At 32.3% G+C, this 18,683-nt stretch overlaps 1 protein-coding gene across 2 annotated transcripts in view; it reads left to right on the top strand.

Annotated features, from left to right (window-relative positions):
* Positions 1 to 18,683, top strand: part of LOC139087829 (uncharacterized) — a 124,955-nt gene that overhangs the window by 102,843 nt on the left and 3,429 nt on the right. For both annotated transcript variants that reach the window (XM_070636763.1, XM_070636752.1), the window contains exons 5-14: positions 5,882 to 5,987; positions 6,077 to 6,096; positions 7,133 to 7,237; positions 7,463 to 7,838; positions 8,555 to 8,663; positions 8,915 to 9,087; positions 14,352 to 14,548; positions 15,238 to 15,882; positions 16,154 to 16,432; positions 17,841 to 18,559. In XM_070636763.1, the coding sequence (XP_070492864.1) occupies positions 5,882 to 5,987; positions 6,077 to 6,096; positions 7,133 to 7,237; positions 7,463 to 7,838; positions 8,555 to 8,663; positions 8,915 to 9,087; positions 14,352 to 14,548; positions 15,238 to 15,882; positions 16,154 to 16,432; positions 17,841 to 18,559 (2,729 nt within the window). The remainder of the gene's footprint in view (positions 1 to 5,881; positions 5,988 to 6,076; positions 6,097 to 7,132; positions 7,238 to 7,462; positions 7,839 to 8,554; positions 8,664 to 8,914; positions 9,088 to 14,351; positions 14,549 to 15,237; positions 15,883 to 16,153; positions 16,433 to 17,840; positions 18,560 to 18,683) is intronic.

The raw sequence follows: 18,683 nt of genomic DNA, 5'->3' as shown, positions 1-18,683 counted from the left end.
TTCAAGCCTCCCTTCCTACAACAATCTTTGTTATGCTGCAACAAAAAAAATAAATTCACAAAGAAACGTCAACAAATTGTTGAGACTTAAGCCAAAGGCATTAATAACAAAAGAAAGTGTCCAACAATACATCCACGCATAATTGAGTCATGTAAATAAAGTCAATGAAGCATCTAAATTCACAGCTTGTTGATCAACAATCAGTCAGACACAAGACTTCATCACATTTGACATAATAATACTCATAAAGAAAGGCACAATAAGACTTTAAAGTCCAAAAAATATATTTATTTCTGGTCAACTCAATTGCCTTGTTGGGGGCGCCTGTAAGACTAACTGTCTTGTAAGACTTTTCTGCATGCCTTTTTAAAAAAGTAATTGATGATGTCATTACAGTTCCTTTTGCCTTTTTTTTGTACTTTCTTCTTTTCGTTTTCTTTCTGTTCATTTGGGCAACGGGAAAAGTTTTATGTACCGCATAACTATATGACTGTATCTAAATGTGTACATTTATATGAAGCAAGACGAATAATATAAAAAAAATACCGAATAAAGGAGATGGAGTTGCTCACAAGAAGAAACTTTTATCCTTTTCATGCTTGTTGAAATGTCAACATGATATAATAACATCGGATATTTAATACCAAAAGTTCAAAATAGTTGTTAAGGAGTGTGCATGTAGTCGAAAAGAGAAATAATTTTATGATGTCTCTTGAGAGATAATTGAGATGAACTTTGTTTACATGAGTTTTTTTTCTTTCGATTCTACACTTTTTTTTTTGAGTGTGGGTTTCCGAATGGCATCGCTTGCAGGGATCTGATGTGGGCTTCATGTGAAGTTATTGTAGATTGGTCGGCTTTGAGTAGATTTGAGACCAATCAAAATGTTACTTTTGCTCGAAGTAAGTGATAGCTTAGCATTAGGCTGTTGATGTTCGGAGTCAAATCAGCAACTGAGCATCGGCTTATAACGAAATATGGAGAAAGGCTCTCGTTTCAATCTTCCGTGGACGTGACGTGATTCTTTCAGATCTGTTCTGACAATGTTTCAGTTTTAAGGCATTCTGGTCGTTCTTGTCACTATTTTTCCTAAATAACTCCAAATTTCTGACTTAATTTCTCCTTAATTCAAGGATGAATAGAGCCAAACATGGCTTCATCTCATACATTAAGCAGTCAAAGTATCTGAACTTTCGAAAAAGAATAAATTTGGATATGGCTGGATTTGAACCCACGTCTTTCGAGTTACCATGCCAAATTTGAGTCCAAAAGCTTATCTTTTTGACCAGCAAAGCACTTAACTTTGAGTGGACAAAAATATGTTATAACTAGTTGAAGACAAATTAATGTCTAGTTGATGACGATTCTTTGTCCACTCGAGAACTGCTTAATTTAGTCTTGCATTCCCAAAACCGTAAGCCAACTCTTGTAACGCCCCTGTCTGCAAAGCTTCACAGGACTAAATGCGAACCTTAAATCTCCACTAATTTCTTATTCAAACTTGAAACATGTCACAATGAAATATTTTTACAACTCTCATTCCAACAGCAATTTCTGTATAATTTGCTTTCAATTTATTGAATGAGAAAACAATCACACGAGTAGCTATGAGTTGATTTTTATTATTTCTTCGTTCTTAATGTAATTTATTTTTATTCAGAAATATTTTTTTCTGTTTTTTTGTTCAACAAGAAAGTTTTACAACAATCCATTTTACTTTTTTTTTCTCTCTGTTGGATGGAAATAAGAGCAAAATACTTTGTTGTTTCTTAGATTGTATAAATATCCATAAATACGCTTAAGTGTAATGCAAAAGTCGGAAAATTTACTATAAACAAAACTTTTGGTTCTACTTTCTCGAATTTATAAAACTTCTACTCTGTTTCTTCCTTTCATTGGCTTTTACATGGAGAATAATCTGAAGAAAATGCAAACTTAGCAGACGATACAAGCTCGTTTTTAGTGGAACTGTGGGAATTTTTCTTTATTAAAATTATGAGTCTCATAATTACACTGTGCAGGAAATTTGTGCATTATTTTTAAAAAGTTGTACTGTTAAATGCTCTTGGTGACACACTTTTAGGATGCTAAAGTGTAACAAAATCTGTTTGCTTAGGTGCTGTAGGAAAGAACTGTTGGATTTAATAATTAAAAGGATGTAAAATTTTTATTTTTATTTGTGCAAATTTAAACACTTTTTTTGTTTGTTGAATTTTTTTGATTATTTTCATTTCTGACGGTGAAAATAGTTCATGTAAAGCTGAAAGCAGGAAAATGTTTTCATGCTGGGCTACAATTTACGGTCAACTTTAAGGTTTGGGTTAAAAATTGGAATGTAAGCACAAGACAGAAATGGTCAAAAATCCGACCTAGACCAGTGTTATTTTGATCCAGACTAGATTGGATGCAATTCGTTTTCAAATTAGAGACAAGTCGAACTGCAGTCGCATTTTCAGCCATTTCTACACCACATTCTTTCCAGGAAGTCGATAAACCGAAAACTTGCGGGACAAATTATGCAAATTAACAATATAAGCATCTACAATCCGACCACAAGTTGAAGAATTCAAGTCAATCCATCCGATAAATTATTACACAAAGTTACACATGCTAACTATTTTACTAATGATTACAAGTTAAACTTAATCAGATTGTGATACCGCAAACAAACAATGGATGTAACACTTTAGAACGCTTCTTGACTTCATGCGATTCCAATTAAAAAAGAGCTGATTGCATCATTTAAATGCAATTAGTGAAGTGTTGATATGAACATAAGTTAGATTTAATCAAACAAAACTCTCAAATTTTCATGCTGAAAAGTCTATTGTAAAAATAATAATTTTTCCATAACTTTTTAAGTGCTCCCCAATGCAGATCCTTATTTACTACTCATTTAAGGCAGACAAAAAATTTATAAAAAGGCACAAAAAAAGCTCAAACTGCTTTTTCTGGAGAAAAAACAAAAAAAAGCATATAAAAAGCTTTTCAACGTAGACGTGATTCGATTCAAAAAGTCGACAAGCAGCATTACCGTTTCCTTCTTTTCTCTCGCTTATTTTTTTTTGTGCTCCTGACTGTGTATATGTGAGTTTATTTAAACAATTTTACTGCATCGGTAAATGTTGAAACTTTTTGAATAATTAATCATAAAATGTTGTGTTATAAATGGAGTTAAAAATAAAAATAAAAAAAACTCAACAACATAACAGCATTAAAAATTCATTCAACGATTGTATGTACATATTCCATGTTTGTATTGTAAATCGTTTGGAGTCAACATGGAGGAAATAGTTAATACATCACATTAACGCGGAGCATTTAAATTGATTGACATATAATACAAAACACTGTTGACTGTAAATATGTTGATTTATTTGTTGAGGATGAATAGTTATGAAGATAATATTGGGATTGTTTATAAATTAGGTAACAATCGGAATGCTAAACAGCACTAGATGCAATTAAATGTGCTTCTGTTGAGCAATCAGTTAAACATTTGGTTTAAATTTGATGTGATTTGTAGAAACTCATCGGTTCGAATCCTTACATTTTTAAATTGATGAATACACCCTAGTATTGCCCACTTTCCGAGCAGCACAATGCGATGAACCACATTTTTGGGTTGACATCAGCCGTCACTATGCCGTCAGGGCGTCTTAACTTCAATACGTTGATTCAGCGGTCCCCTAGAGAACACGGTGTGCTGTTTCTTATTCTAAAAACCTCTAAAATGCAGAAATCACTGCCAAAACACAATTGGGTACCACCCCCTCCATCCTCTCCCTGAATGTAATAGCTAAACAGCTCTATAAGCTGAATATCATTTATAAACGATATGAAGACCGATTGTGAGAGTCAAAAAGAAAAGTTAGAAAAAACCATAAACGCCTTTAGTCGTGAATGAAATGAAGAGGGGAAAAGAAAGAAGAAGATAAAAATCGATTTCGATTTAATAAGAGCTTGAGGGACTCATTGCTGTGACTTCTTAATTGAATTTAGTTTCTTCGTCGACTTCTGAAGGGAAATTGAAAACTTTTTTTTTAGCTAGATTTTGTCATTTAGTGCTGAGAAAAAGCATGTCCTTTTGTCTTTGCTGTAAATTACAGCATTATGACCACAAACTGTGTCTGATGGCAAATTTCTTATTTAATAATGTTTTCGGTATGATTAGGTTCTCAGACATACCAATTTCACCTCAATTTTTCGTAATAGATTTAATCTTGTAATTTGTGCTGATTAAATCTTTAATTTTCTTGGCAGTTGGCAGATGAAAATTTTTTTCCAGTTCGATCAAGGCTAAAGGAAGATGAAGAGTTTTTCTTCATTGCATAATGTTTGCATAAGAAGAAGAATGTAAATCTCAGAAGGATGCAAACAAGTTGTGAACATGCATTTTGTTTGAATATGCATTGCTCCCAAGTCAACCTTGTGCTTAATTTCTATGAGAAATTGTTGTTAGAAAAAATTCGTGTTTGGATGGAATTTGATGGCTTATGGGATAAAGTTTTTTATACTGTTCGTGCTTTACTTCAAGGTTGTAGGTCTTGTACTTTGTGATTTTGCTGTGTAAGAAGCTGTAAAAGATTTAAAATTATGTATATTTGGTTAGTTCAGCGTTTAAGCTCATATTTCGGTAGGAAAATAAGACCGCTTTGAATTGTTTGTTTCCATTCTGAACATTTCGTTGAATGAATTCAAAAATTGCTTGAAGGAGCTTTTCAACTCTTTCGATATGAAAGTATTCCAAACAGCCCGACGTGGCAAATTTCATTTTTCATCGTAAAAATGAGTTTAAATTAGATGTCACGTAGCCCCGAGTGGACATAAATACTTTATAACTAGTTAAAAGCAAGTTAGTGTCCAGTTAATGACCAGTTCAGTTGAATCACTCATATTTGACAGCCAATGCGGTTCTCTGGCGGCTAAATTGAGCTTTTCTGGTGAATTTCATGGTGATACGCATTTTTGGACCATATTTAAATCTTGTACTTCAGAAGTGAACATTACAGTTGAGACTTACAGCTTACTATAGGATCCACTGTGGATCTGGAAGCATTAAACATGATGATAATGCTGTCTGTAAGCTTCATTTTAAAGAAACTAGGTTGGGAAAAGCAACAAGCTTGTCAAATTCTTTTGTCGAGCTCCGAACCCAAGTTCGTTGTGTCGATGCGAATTGTAAAGATCCGAAGCACACAGCCAATGCACTACAGAGCCATATTAATTTACCATCTGCGCCTGAATTCTGCAAATATATATTTATTCCTAACAGGCAATAAGACCGCTTTAAGGTACCGTAGTGGTCTGTCTGTCCCATCAAAGTATGCTCTTTGCCTGTTAGGGTATCAACCTTGAAAACTCCTATACTAACCACTAAGATCAAAAAACTATAAAAGTCAATCTATTAAAAACTTTTAACTTATCCAAATATGATTTAACAAGCACAACTTCTCATTCTAAATTATAAAATACCCCAACAAATAATAAAAAAATATTTTTCTTTTCTTAACAAAAAAGAGCAATTATTTATTTGGGATGATATTTCGTCTATTCTATTCTACAAATGCAGATTCGACATAAAACTTTAAAATACATACCAACATCCCATCTTAAAATATTCAATGAAAAAACCCTTCAAAAATAGCAAAAAAAGGGATTAATCAGCATTCTAATTTTCCATTTCTTCTCTTATTTTTGTTAAAAAATTCTTGGTAATATTCCGAATGGTCGTTGGAGATATTCGTTTATAAAAAAAAAGTTTTATGCTAGTTCTTGCTTGTGTTTAAAAAACTTTATATTTTTTAATAATAAATGTCGATCCGAAAAGAAAACTTTTTAATGGTAATATCTTCTTAATTTCTTCTTTTTTCTCATGCAGATTATATTTGATGGCTTTACCGTTGGTAGATATGATGAAGGTTTAGAAGAACATGATTTTGAGGCAACAGATACAAGTTTAATGTCTGCCTCTGGCACTGATGCTTGTAAGTATTTCTGCTTATTATTTTTATCAATACATAAAATATTTATCAATATTCGTTTTTTTTTCGTTAACATTTTCTTTTGTGTGCAGGTCCCGATGGCTATATGCAGGTACAAGATAAATATATTCTATTTACATAATTTTACATACCAACAATGTATTCGACATGGGATAAAGAGATGAAAATGTTGTTTCTTGTATCAAAGTTTCTCTCATCATTTCACTACTTTTTTCTCTTCGTCCGACCCACCGCCCATCAAATATTCTTCAACCATAACTGCTCATGCCTTCATTCTCTCTACTTCTCTACATTTTTGCTCATGCCGCAAAAAGGCTATGAAAACAAATGGTGAATTCCCGATCGGCACAAATTGAAATGTTGCCACCACAGCGACGACTCGGTCGTATACTTAAAGCCAAGTGGCTGCCACTTGGCAAATTCCGTTGTTTTCGCCAAGTGGCAGCCACTTGGCTTTAAGTATACGACCGAGTCGTCGCCGTGGTGGCAACATTTCAATTTGTGCCGATCGGGATTAATGGTGGCATCATTACATCGGTTTCTTCTCTTTACACTTTTTTTAGCACATTTTTACTAAACAAATGTGTTTATTTGTATGATTTGCTCGGTTGGTTGACCAACTTATTATTATGATGAAAATTAGAGATAATAGAAATTTTATGATTCTGTTAACGACTTTTGCTATTCTTTTTGATGAGATTTTAGTGAGTAAAACTTTGTGAAATAAATAATATGAAGTGATAAAAGCTTGAAAAAACTTTTTTGAGAGCGTTCAGTGACTGAATTTTAATTTTTATTTAAATTCACTAATTGATTGAGTTATTTGAGTTAAGACTGTCACAATTCGACTTTTGCTATCTTTTTCTACAAACTAGTCTAAAGATATCATTAAAATAGTTAATTAAACTCTTTAAAATCATAAAAAACTTTTTGAAGTGGGAGTTCATTCAGCAAAAAAATTGATTTTTTGTAGAAACAAACTTAATGTGTTTGAGAACTTTGGATAAAATTAACAACACAACAAATGCTTTTCTTCTATAAAATACAGTAATAATCACTTTACCACAATCATGCTTTAACTTTCCTTCTCATCCTTTTTTTGTTCCATGTCTCATCTTGCGTTACAGTTAAGTGAATTGGGTAGACCTTTTACCGGAGGCTCCTGGTGCGGTACAGCAAGCGGCCCACAACAATATTTTAGTGAAACTTCAACAGTTACAGCATCTGTTAAGGTGAAATTAACCGAATATATACAAACACTTTATTTATAGATCTTATTCTCCCTCTTATATTATATTGTGTCTGAATCTTATGGTTATAAATTTTTCTTGGCTACAAGAATTTTCTTTATCGAAAATACTATGGATGAATGCGTGCGCACCACAAAGAAATAATCTATCTTTATTACATTTTAATTTCTGCCTTTCTTTTCTTCCTCAAACATTCCAACACACCAGGTGTTTCACGCTCCATCACTTCAACAAGAGATACCTTTTGAATTTCGAATACGATATAAATTTTTGAGTCATACGGAAGCCGTTGTAAGATATGGAACATCATCAGATTTGTATGATTTGGGTCTTGTAACACCCGGTACATATTGTACGCGTCAATTTGAAGAATGCTATCGAAATAAATGTCGATTACAGTCACCAAATTATCCAGGAATGTATCCGCGTAATGTGACATGCTATTGGACAATTCGACAGAAAACTATACCAACATGTAAACATGCAATGATTGCTGTTAGTCAGGAGAATAGTCATAAATCACTGGTGAAACGTTCGATTGCTAGTCTTAATAAAACAGCACGTACAATTCGAGCTTGGTCAGGTAATCAGATGAAAGCTTTCATTTTTATTACTTTTTATCATCTTCGATTCTTTTTTTTCATTTTGTTTCTTGTCTTGATGAACAAAAATAAATAAATTAAAGTTCATGTAACTGTCTCATGCATGACGAAGTATGATGATCTTTTGGGGGTTCCTTGGAATGGGTGTGGACTTGATATGTGAGTAGGCAGCTGTGGAAAATCTGTCACAGAAATTGTTTAGGCACAGATTTGAGTGAAACAGGCTGGGACTAACTTAGTAGGAAATGCTATGTTTGGAATTAGACGTACGATCTACTTTTCGCAGCCTGTTCCACTCAGGAGCCACAGAGAGCTTCCTTAAGTTTACTAACAGCTCCCAAAAGCTCTATAAGATTAACTAAAACACAGCTTTTCTTTAGAACTGTGAGAATATGCTGCTCTATATGTCACAAGTGTTGCCTGTGGACATAATTCCTCATAGTCAAGATTCATCTGATCTCAGTCAATTCACAGACATCAATTCTACAGTAAACTCTTTGTATACAAGATTGTCCCATCTCATGGAACCACTAATCAAATCGTCTCGTTACGTATGACTACAGTGACATTATTCTTGAGCTAATTTTATATTAACAGAGAACCTTATACCATATATCCTTTTTTTTTCTTGTGTCTTTGACTTTCTCATTTTCATCAAACATATCACATTTTATACATCCATAATATATATCTACAGATTGTACAGGCGAACGTGATCACTTAATTTTTTATGATGGCAGTTCTACAAATGATCCAGTTCTGGCAAAGTTTTGTGGTGGTGATTGGCTGCCAAAAGTTGTATCGAGGTAATTATGATTGCGGTGTGTCATTAATTAATAACTCGAATGCCAATATTTCTTGTTAATACTCGGCATTGCCCTTTATTTCTAATACACTTTTTTTTTGGTTCCTTTATGTGACAAATAATGTCAGCTACAAATTGTGTGATAAAATTGATTTATTTATGCGCCCTCACACTTACCATTTAATCTTTGTGTATTTTTCCTTTTGTTCTATACTCATACCATATGTATTTATTATATGTTTGAATTAATAGGAGCAGTGAGATGTTGATAGCATTTCATTCATCACCATATTCAGCTCCATTGCAAACAGGCACGCCAAATCGTGGCTTTGAGCTAAACGTTGACATATTGTTCACTGATTCAGACTCGTACAATTTTATGCAAAACATAAAATGTGAATTTCATATAAATGCATCAAGTCCAGGTAAGTCAGACATTGATATTTTGTTGAAAAAATCATGGAACAAGAGTCAGAAAATTTTATAAAATGTGTAAGCTACTAATGTCATTCTCTTTTCGTCATGCCATATGTTTACATTTCTTCTTTGACTTCCGACTTTTGTGAAATTCAGCTGCTATGTACATGGAAAATGTCTTGGTGCTGCTACTGCTGTCGTTGCTTTCACTACTACTCTTACTGTTTTTTGTTTGTTTCAAGCCATTCATCTTTCATAATTTTCGCACCATTCATAAGTTTGGCGTTAAATAGGAATAACGAGTTTGTGGATGTTATGATGTTTGAGTTTTGGAAGCGAATTTGAGGATGCAGATGGGTTGAATAGAATGTTTAATGAGTATTGGGGCAATAATATAGGATTAGGAAGATGAAATATTAATGAATTGACAGTTTTGAGCTGCAGAATGCGAGAAATTGCATTTTTTACTGTAAAACTGCAACTACGCGTCCTTGGGTTCATATAACTACGTAGTGTTACCCCAGCAATTACAATGTACTGTTCGGGATCATTAAATATCATTTTGAGATGATTCAGAACATCAAGAAAGCAATAAAATGAAAAATAAAAGCCCCCAATAAGGAAATACCCGGAATAAATTGAAAATAAGGTTCAAAAAATTCTATTAATAAAATTTAATAATATTTTCATCAGCATATCGTTCAAGGATTCACTTCCCCTCGCCATTTTAAAGAAAAATAATAAATTGCTATATCTTATGATTTTTGGTTGAAATTTTCATGTCTAGCACACAGAAAAATTCGACAGACACTCATAATGTTGTTAATAACACATAATTCCTGGGACAACACGCCGAAAAAAGGCGTAGACTGCCACTTCAACATCAAACATAAATTTTATTTCTTCTTTTTTTGCCTTTTCCTCATTCCATCTCACTCTTTTGCGTTCATTTCATGTTTGCTTTAGTGAATAATTTAATATGATTTTAATACAAGATAAATATCATGAGCTTAATATCATAAAGTCAAGAGATGTGGAAAAGAACGTAAGAATGAAGGAAAAAGGAGGAAAAAAAAAAGAAGGGAAGAAATGAGAGAAAAGAAGAAATAAATCTCTTCATTCTTGCTTTTGTAGGATGATGCCACTGTTCTTCCGCTGTGCTTCTCGTTGCCTTTTACTCTGAGCGCATTTTAGCTAATGATGGAGCTTTACTGATTGCGAATTGACTGGCTGCATTGACCTAAAATTGTTCTTTTTTAGGTTTTACACAGCAATCATATTTGAATTTTATAAATCCGTTAAGATTTGAATTTTACAAAACCGTTAAAATTTGAATTTTAAAAATATGTTTAAATTTGCATTAAGGACAACCTCAAGACGCTCCTAATGCTCTGAAATTTAATATCCTAATAACATCTTCACTTCCATCCAACATCACTCACATTTTAGAATAACAGTCTCATGTTCTGGTGGTGTTGGTGATGTTGGCATTGTCCCTAAACGATTTAGATTTAAAGATTTGCATAAAGCTTTTTTTTTCTACATCTTTCTCATCATGAGAGGGGGGTAATGTATATGAGTATAAAGTAATACGCTATTACATAATCGCTATTCGTGATGTGAAAGATGGTAATAAAGCTCTTGACACAAATAATTGAGATTTATCTCATCTTGCCATCATTCCATAAGCTCTTGGCACTTTCACATGATGTAGATGCAGTTCCTTTTTAACAGAATTCAATAAATGAAGTTGAAGTATATAATTGTGTGCTCAAGTAGTGCATTGATATGACATGTAATGCATCGTGAAATTGTTTAATTGATAGCAGTTATGAGCATAGTCAGTCAGTCAGATGTTTTATAAATTATTATATGACATGAACTTTTTAGATTTATTTCATTTAATTTATACAATATTTTTTTTTTATGAATTCATTTCTGACTTTTTAATTTATAATTCTTGAACACATATGCATGCATAAAAAAGTCCTCTTTCCATCTTACTCACTCAGTACTGCTTTCACTTCAATGCTCTGTGAGTTTTTTTTTGTTTTTCGGAGGGGAAATACACATACACAAAACTTTGAAAGTCCTGCAGGGCAGATGAATGAAATAAAACAACAATGTTGGAAATTTCACAGGATATAAAAAAAAAGAAGTTGAAATGATATTTTTAGAATTTGAATAATTTAGGCGCTTTTTTTATGTTGAAATTTAGGGGAAAAAATTCAAAAAAAACGAAAACTTTTTGTAATGTTAGAGCTTTAGAATTTTGAGATATTTAAAATGTTTCATGTTTCGCTGTTTCAATAAAGCTTTTTTGTGCTTAAAGTTAAAACTTTTTTTTTTTTCTGGCGTATTTGAATTTCAAATTGATTGCTTTGTGTTCGTTTGATGAAAAGTATGTACCCACCCAACAATGACTACAATCTAAAAGTAACATGATATTTCGAATTTAGCTGGCTTTGCGTTTAATTCAATTCTATGATGTAAATTTGATGAAAATGAGAAATTGTTTATTTTTTTTTTGGAAACCCACGCAGTTAATAATCATAAGATCTTTAAGAAGCTTGGGTTTATGGGCTACATCAACTGCATTTTCAGACATTTTCTTAATCTCTTAGCAAGTTTGTGAATTAAGCTGGAGTCAATCTCATATTTAGATGTCTATAAATAGAATTTAATTGGTTAATTACTTTTTTACTACGCAGACCGTACAGATCAATTGTGATCCATAGAATCCTCCAGATGGCACCTAAAGCTGACTGAATCGTTGGCTTCTCGGCTGTTAATTACCAATACCAAGTACAATATTGTCTCTATCAACCAGGGCATGCAGTCGATTTTAATGTTTTATGGAGTCAAGTCCACTGTTCCAAACAAAACCCGAGTCAACTTCGATTTCTCGTGTCAACGACCTCTTTCCAAGAGTTCTTTAACCTTTCAAATGATCTTTTACCTTCTATAAAGTCAGAGTTAATGACCTTATTTAATGAAACTTCTGCAGGTCTTCTAATTATATGTAAAGCTCATCGAAACCTGTTCATTTTGATTCAGTCTTATGATATTAGCCTCAGAATTTAATTGGTTACTGGAGAATAGCCAGACTATTAAAAATAGAATTATTAAGTTCCGAGATGCTATGACACGAAATGTTTAAAAGGCTTTTGTTGGCAAAGTAAGCACAATTTGACCTAAAAATTTCAAAAATCCTTGCTAAATTACAATGAGAATTGAACCTAAAACCTTACTGCATTAAAGAACAACGACCTATCGTGTAGAGAATTGTCTTGATGACAAAATTCCTAACAAAGTAATTCAAATGTTATTTAAAATATCAAATTTAATTTCAATTACTTTTCAATTTACAAAAAAAAAATCACATAAAGAACAAAAGAATGTCTCAAATGTCGCGTGCATCTAAATTAAGAACATATAAAATTTACATTATAACATTAAATTCAAAAGACAAAGTGTAGTCATTACCCACACATGATACTTCATAAGATTATAAAATAAAGCATCAGCGATATAACATGTGAACAAGAACAGCACACAGAGATGTGTGCATTTGAAATAATTCAGTTATTTAAATTAAGATGAAATTTTAATTTTCATCAATTTTCAAAAATAACTTAAAGCGTTATTTTCTTGTATTTTATTTTGTTGCTTTTTCTATCTCGCTGCTGCCCTGTGCATTCATAAAACGTACATTCAGGCTAAATCAGTACATGTATATATACATAGAGACCGTATTACATACACCGTACCTTTTTATATCCCTCTAAATTGCTTTTCTTCGGATTTTTTTTTTTGTTAGAACTTCCTTTAGCTGGATAAGTGCTTCCAAAGCATGCTCGCCGCTCTCAACATTAAAATTCTATTCGAGAGTTATTTTATGCATAAACATTATAAGCATTATATTTATGAGTGACAAAGGAATAATAAATAATTTCATAAGCTGAGTAGCATAGAAAGGAAGAGATTATAAAGGTGCTGCGTCTCTTCCTCATCTTAAGGTGAATTAGAATAAATATGTATAAACTACCTCTCGATGCCATCGCTGTCATCGTCGTTGTCATCAATATAAAAATTTATTCTTAATGGTAGATAAATTTTTCCGGTTCTTTTAGCCTTTTTTTTATATTATTATGCAATATTGAAGATAAGAACATGATACTGTAAAAGATTCCTTTCAATTGAACAAAAAAGTAATTTACATCAGATTGCCCTTTGATGACGATTAGATGCGAAGGGGATCGATTTCAACTTTACTTTCATTTAATCCATGGAAGATAGCAATTACAATTAAGATTTCCGTTTTAAGTGAATTAAAATGTAGTGAATTGACAGGGGCAAATGTTCTTTTTGTTCATGTACAAGAGTTCCGAACGGAAGCGGATGATGAAAGCGTATTTATGATGGATTTGTTTGCCATAATTTTTTAACAATCTTTTTTATGAACAAATTGCTGGAGTTGCAATTTAAAATTTTTCATGTATCCCTCGATTTTATTTGGGTCAATGTGGGCGTATGAGGAATGAATAAAGAGGATACTTAAATTCTCTTTGACATAAAACAACTTCAACAGTATTGTGAGAGTAATCGAAATTTAAATTAGAATTTTCATCAATTGATCTACTTAACCAAATATTTGATGCAATTCTTCAATAGCGCCAATATTTTACATAATAAACACTCAATTTCAATTCACTTTATGTCTCAGAACAAACAAATTTTGGGGAACAAACGAAGGTAAACAAAGTGAATGAAAAGCTTCACCTTATCGTCTTCAAAAATCTGTTTGAAATTGTGTTCCATCAGATTTAATTAAAGGCAAAGTTAGTTTGGGAGGGAAGGATGGGAGGAATAGAGAATGTAAGGACATAAACCTCACCATTAAATGAACTACAATATCATACACATTAAGCATCTACAGCTCTACATCGACGTTAATTATTTATTAAAGGAAATGTATTTCATTCTTTTCTCAAGGGAATTAATATTGAAATTTCGTGCTTGTCCTGATTTTAGACAAAAAAAAAGTCGTTCTCTGTGTACTGACCTAGCACAAAAATAGCTAAAATACCGCAGCAGTAGCAACGTCAATGAAAGGACGAAATAATTGGAAATTCGGTGTTTACCTTTCTTCTGAAGGCTTAATTGCCTTTTTTTCTGTACCTCCGTCCCTCTCTACTCTTGTTTCATCTCTACAGTACACTCTATTCTATATTCTATGTACTTTACATTGTCTCCAATATCTCTATTTTAGATGATGTCATTATGTCGCAGAGAAACGGTCGAATGGGTCGTTTACTTAGTCCACGTCATACACTGCCTCCAAACACGACATGCACTTACTATTTTCATGGCTTTCCAAATGACTTAATTTGGTTATCGTTCACCAGCCATCATTTGCAGCTTTTACAGCCAGTTAATCATGATAATTTAACACAATCATTCGGACAGGTAAGTTAGATATTGTGTTAGATTATAATTTATTCTATGTGTCTTTACTTTGGAACTTCTGGAGAAGGAAGTGTTCTTGTGTTGTCTGATTAGATAAATGATTATAAGATGAAAGCTAATTGATTGAAAATTTAGTCTCTTGACAAGAGCATTAGTTTATATAGTGATTTATTGAGTTCTTACCTTGAGTTTTTATTGATTAAACACTTATATGCAATATCCGATGAGTTATAGATGTTAATTACAAATAAATCTCACTAAAATGATTAAATAAACAGCTTCCTAAAACCGTACAACTTTTCGCATCTTTCTTGGAACCTTTCAATTTCTGCGTCATTAATTTAAATTTTCTAAATCCGTTGAATTACAATTTTAATCTTCTTAATGGATATATTATCAATATTTTTGTATTCATGAAGCCAGTTCGTTTTAAATTAATTAAAAATATAGGAGAAACTCTCGACCTTGCATACTGCATATTGAAAATGTTATCGAAGATTTCAAGCTAAGATCAATTAAAATTTATTGAGATAAAAGAAGTGAGATGTAAAGAGAATCACGAAATGCGCCATCACGGCACGTCCACAAGTACACTTTATATTCACATCTTTTTACTTAATTTTTTAAATCAACACCTCTCTTCATCTTGACGATATTGATTGTGTGAATTTTAATTAATTTATTCACAGAGTGATCAACCATCAACATCATACATCACAAGAATGCGCTTGTACGATAGCATTGGAACGCAAAATCAAAATAAATTGCAATCAACGCCATCGACTCTTGGAATGTCATTGCAGCAACATCAACAACAGCAACAACGTTTGAATATAACGAAGTTAAAGCAGAATAAAAATTATTATCGTGGTGAAGATACGAAGAATCCATATGACTATAAAAACTACAAATTCAATATGGAGCAATCATGGAATCCAGTTAATAATTATATTTACGGACCGACAGTAAACAGCATATACAATCAGCAACCAGATAAGGAAACATCGACTCATAGAAAATTGGAACGTATTTTGAATATTAATAGCATCAATAATCGAGATCGAGATAGGGGCGAACGAGAACGAGATAGAGACAGAGACCGAGTTGATAAAGGCAATAAAATTGTTGATGGTATGGAATATGAGAAAGATTCTTATGGTAAAATGAAAAACAGACCAGAAAAGTCGTCATCAAATCGAAAATTGCTTGGCGAATTTATAAACAATGAAGCACCAAAATTATGTGATCAAGCCATCAACGATTATCAAACTGATAGTATTAAAATGCGACATTGTACGCCATTGGAGAGTTACATTAGTACTGGACGAGATATGGTATGTGTGATATGATTGTCTTTTTTTTAGTAGTCTCATCATTATTGCTTTCGGAAAGAAGAGGGCGAAAAAGCTATAACAGTAGGAAGTTATGGAACCAAGTCGTTACATCAATTTCCTTTCTCAAAAAAAAGTTTCTTTTTTATGTATTCATAGACTATTCGTCCTTTTCAACTTTCTTTTTTTTTATATCGGAAGTTTTTCTTTTCTTGTGCTCCCTTTTTTTTGGTGCCTATATTCAATTCATTTTTCTTTTCGACTTTGTCAACAGAAATTGGAATTTCATACAGCAACAGGAACTGCTTTATACCCGTACTCATTTTCGGTAAATTATGAATTTGTTGACACCGAAATGGGAGGTGATTTTCTTAAATTTGACGAACATAATGATGACGATAAGAAGATGGAAAGTGAATATCCACTGTGCTCAAGAACATTCCGGAATCGACGCGGTGAATTTCGTTCGCCACGTAATGTTTTTCTCCATGGACGTGGGGGTGCGAAAAATTTAAGTTGTTTATATCGCTTTGAAGCAAACGTGGGAGAACAGGTTAGTAGCTGAGACGGAATTATAATTAGGATCATATTTTTTTTTTGTTGATGTTTTGATGCATGACTTTATGATTTACTGACTTTTAATGAACAAATCTGTTTGAATTTGAAAATTTTCTTGCTCAGGTTGAATTTTAAGCAGCAAATTTGTTAATCCAATGAACTTTTCTTGGGAAAACTTAGAGTAACGTTATTATTTGTGAAAATATTCATAACGATAATTTGAAATTTAAATTTTTCGTGTAAATAGAAGAGAACTTTTCCACTTCAAAAAGTTTTTGTTGAATTAATGGTGTTAAATTCACCTAAACTCGTAACATTTCTTTTTATTTCACTTTTTACGTGTGGCAGACTTGTAATTAAAGAAGAAGAACGGTTGAATTACTTTTAGAACTTGTTTAAAAATAAGAAATAAATTTTGAACACGAGGTATGGTGGTTGCCCTGCAATGATCGATGGGCTAAAGCTATGCTTTGTCCAAAATCATGCATAATTCTTGATTTTTAAAGTTTTGTTACTAATTTTGAACAGAGTTTGAAGTAGATTCGGATTCCATACAAAATTCGATTCGATTTTAATCTCTGGTTTTAATTTGCAACGAGTATTTTATATTCAAAATCTAAGACACATTTACTCGTAGGAAGTGCCCTTGCATTGGAAATTCCCTTTAAAATTGCATAGTTTCATCCCTTAAAGCGTCAAAAATATTTCAAAACATCAATTTCAATTGAATATTCTATTAAATTTTGCATAAACTAAACATTACAGTAAATAAAACAAGTAAAAATCTAAATAAATGGATTACAACGAGTGTTTTGAAATATTTGCACAAAATATAATTCAGTAAACATTTAAATCAGTAAATTTTGCAAAATATTTATCAATCGTCAGCTATTAAATGTTTGCAATAATTTCTAACAAATACGTCGAAAATTGTCAGCATTAAAGATTCCATCTTAATCCAAACTCCTTGAACTCTATTAAATGTAATTTCTTGGCACGATAGTCGATAAATTGTGTTACAAAATTAAGGTAATTTGTTTCTATAGCTGCACAACCTCAAAGCCATATAATCAGTCAAACTGAAATAAATAATCGAACTGTCTTTTGTAAAAATCCAGCACAAAATCTTATTACATTTATTTCTTTATCAAGAATAGCGTAAAGTGTATTGATTTTTTTTTTTGTAATGCTTTTCATTTTCATTTTTATTATTCTTTGTATGAGCAAAAGATTATCATTTACAACATTATTATTATTATTTTCTCGTCTTCTTCTTCTTGTTCGTTGCCATCGCAAGAATCTTATGGCTCAAAGAATAAGAAGAATGAAAATGAAATTTAAAACGTAAGCAAAAATTGAAAAGAAGACAAAAAAGAAGCTTAATGATTAATTGTCTCCCATAGATTCGTATCACACTCTATAATATTTCATTTGGCGAGAGTGGATTCTGTTCAACGGAGAACGATATACATACAGGACGACCCCGATGTCAAATACCAGATAGCACTAGTGGTATTGAATCAAATAATGTCAATAAATTGAGTAATGATGACAGTTCAAAAGTTCGTGAATTGAGAATTTATGATGTGCCCTATCCTCACAGTGCGAGAGTACAATTGGGCTGCATTTGTGATAATCAATCTATATTTTATAATCAGCCACTTACATTCCAATCAAGTTCATCTACAATGGAATTGACATTTATAGCGACAAAATTAAATATTACAGAAGATTTTATGGATTTATATTTTTATGCATCGTATGAGATAGTTAAAGTATCTGAATGTAAACGGAAGCACAAGCTGACGGGAACGGGTGGTGAAGAGAAGGCATACTTTAATATACGAAATCTTGACAGTAATTGTGATGGTATGGCATGGTTGGTGGAAGCAAAAAGACTTGATCACAGCTTATTTGTTCAAACGTGGGGCACACAACTGCCACAAAATCCAACGCCTGAAGAGCTTGTCAAGTGCCAAACTAAAAATCGTCTCATCATTTATTCCGGTCATACATCGGGAGTTGTACGTATAATTTGTCCCGCATTAAAGTCTGAGACACGACAAATGTCACTAAGAATTATGGATGAAGATTGGTTGAATTCCTCAACGATGCCTACAAAGTAAGTTTTTTTTCGTAATTTATCTCATTTAAATATTCACGGTATGTTTGCTTCCACTGAGTGAATTGTGTATTCTTTCCACTATGTCGATGTATATGTGTGTGTGTGGGTAGACATTCTATTC

Source organism: Chironomus tepperi, unplaced genomic scaffold (genome assembly GCF_022539635.2).
Source record: "Chironomus tepperi strain 1889 unplaced genomic scaffold, CSIRO-AGI_Ctep_v1 contig_11, whole genome shotgun sequence".
In the NCBI taxonomy this organism is placed as follows: Eukaryota; Metazoa; Arthropoda; class Insecta; order Diptera; family Chironomidae; genus Chironomus; species Chironomus tepperi.
This window is presented reverse-complemented; position numbering and strand designations above follow the sequence as displayed.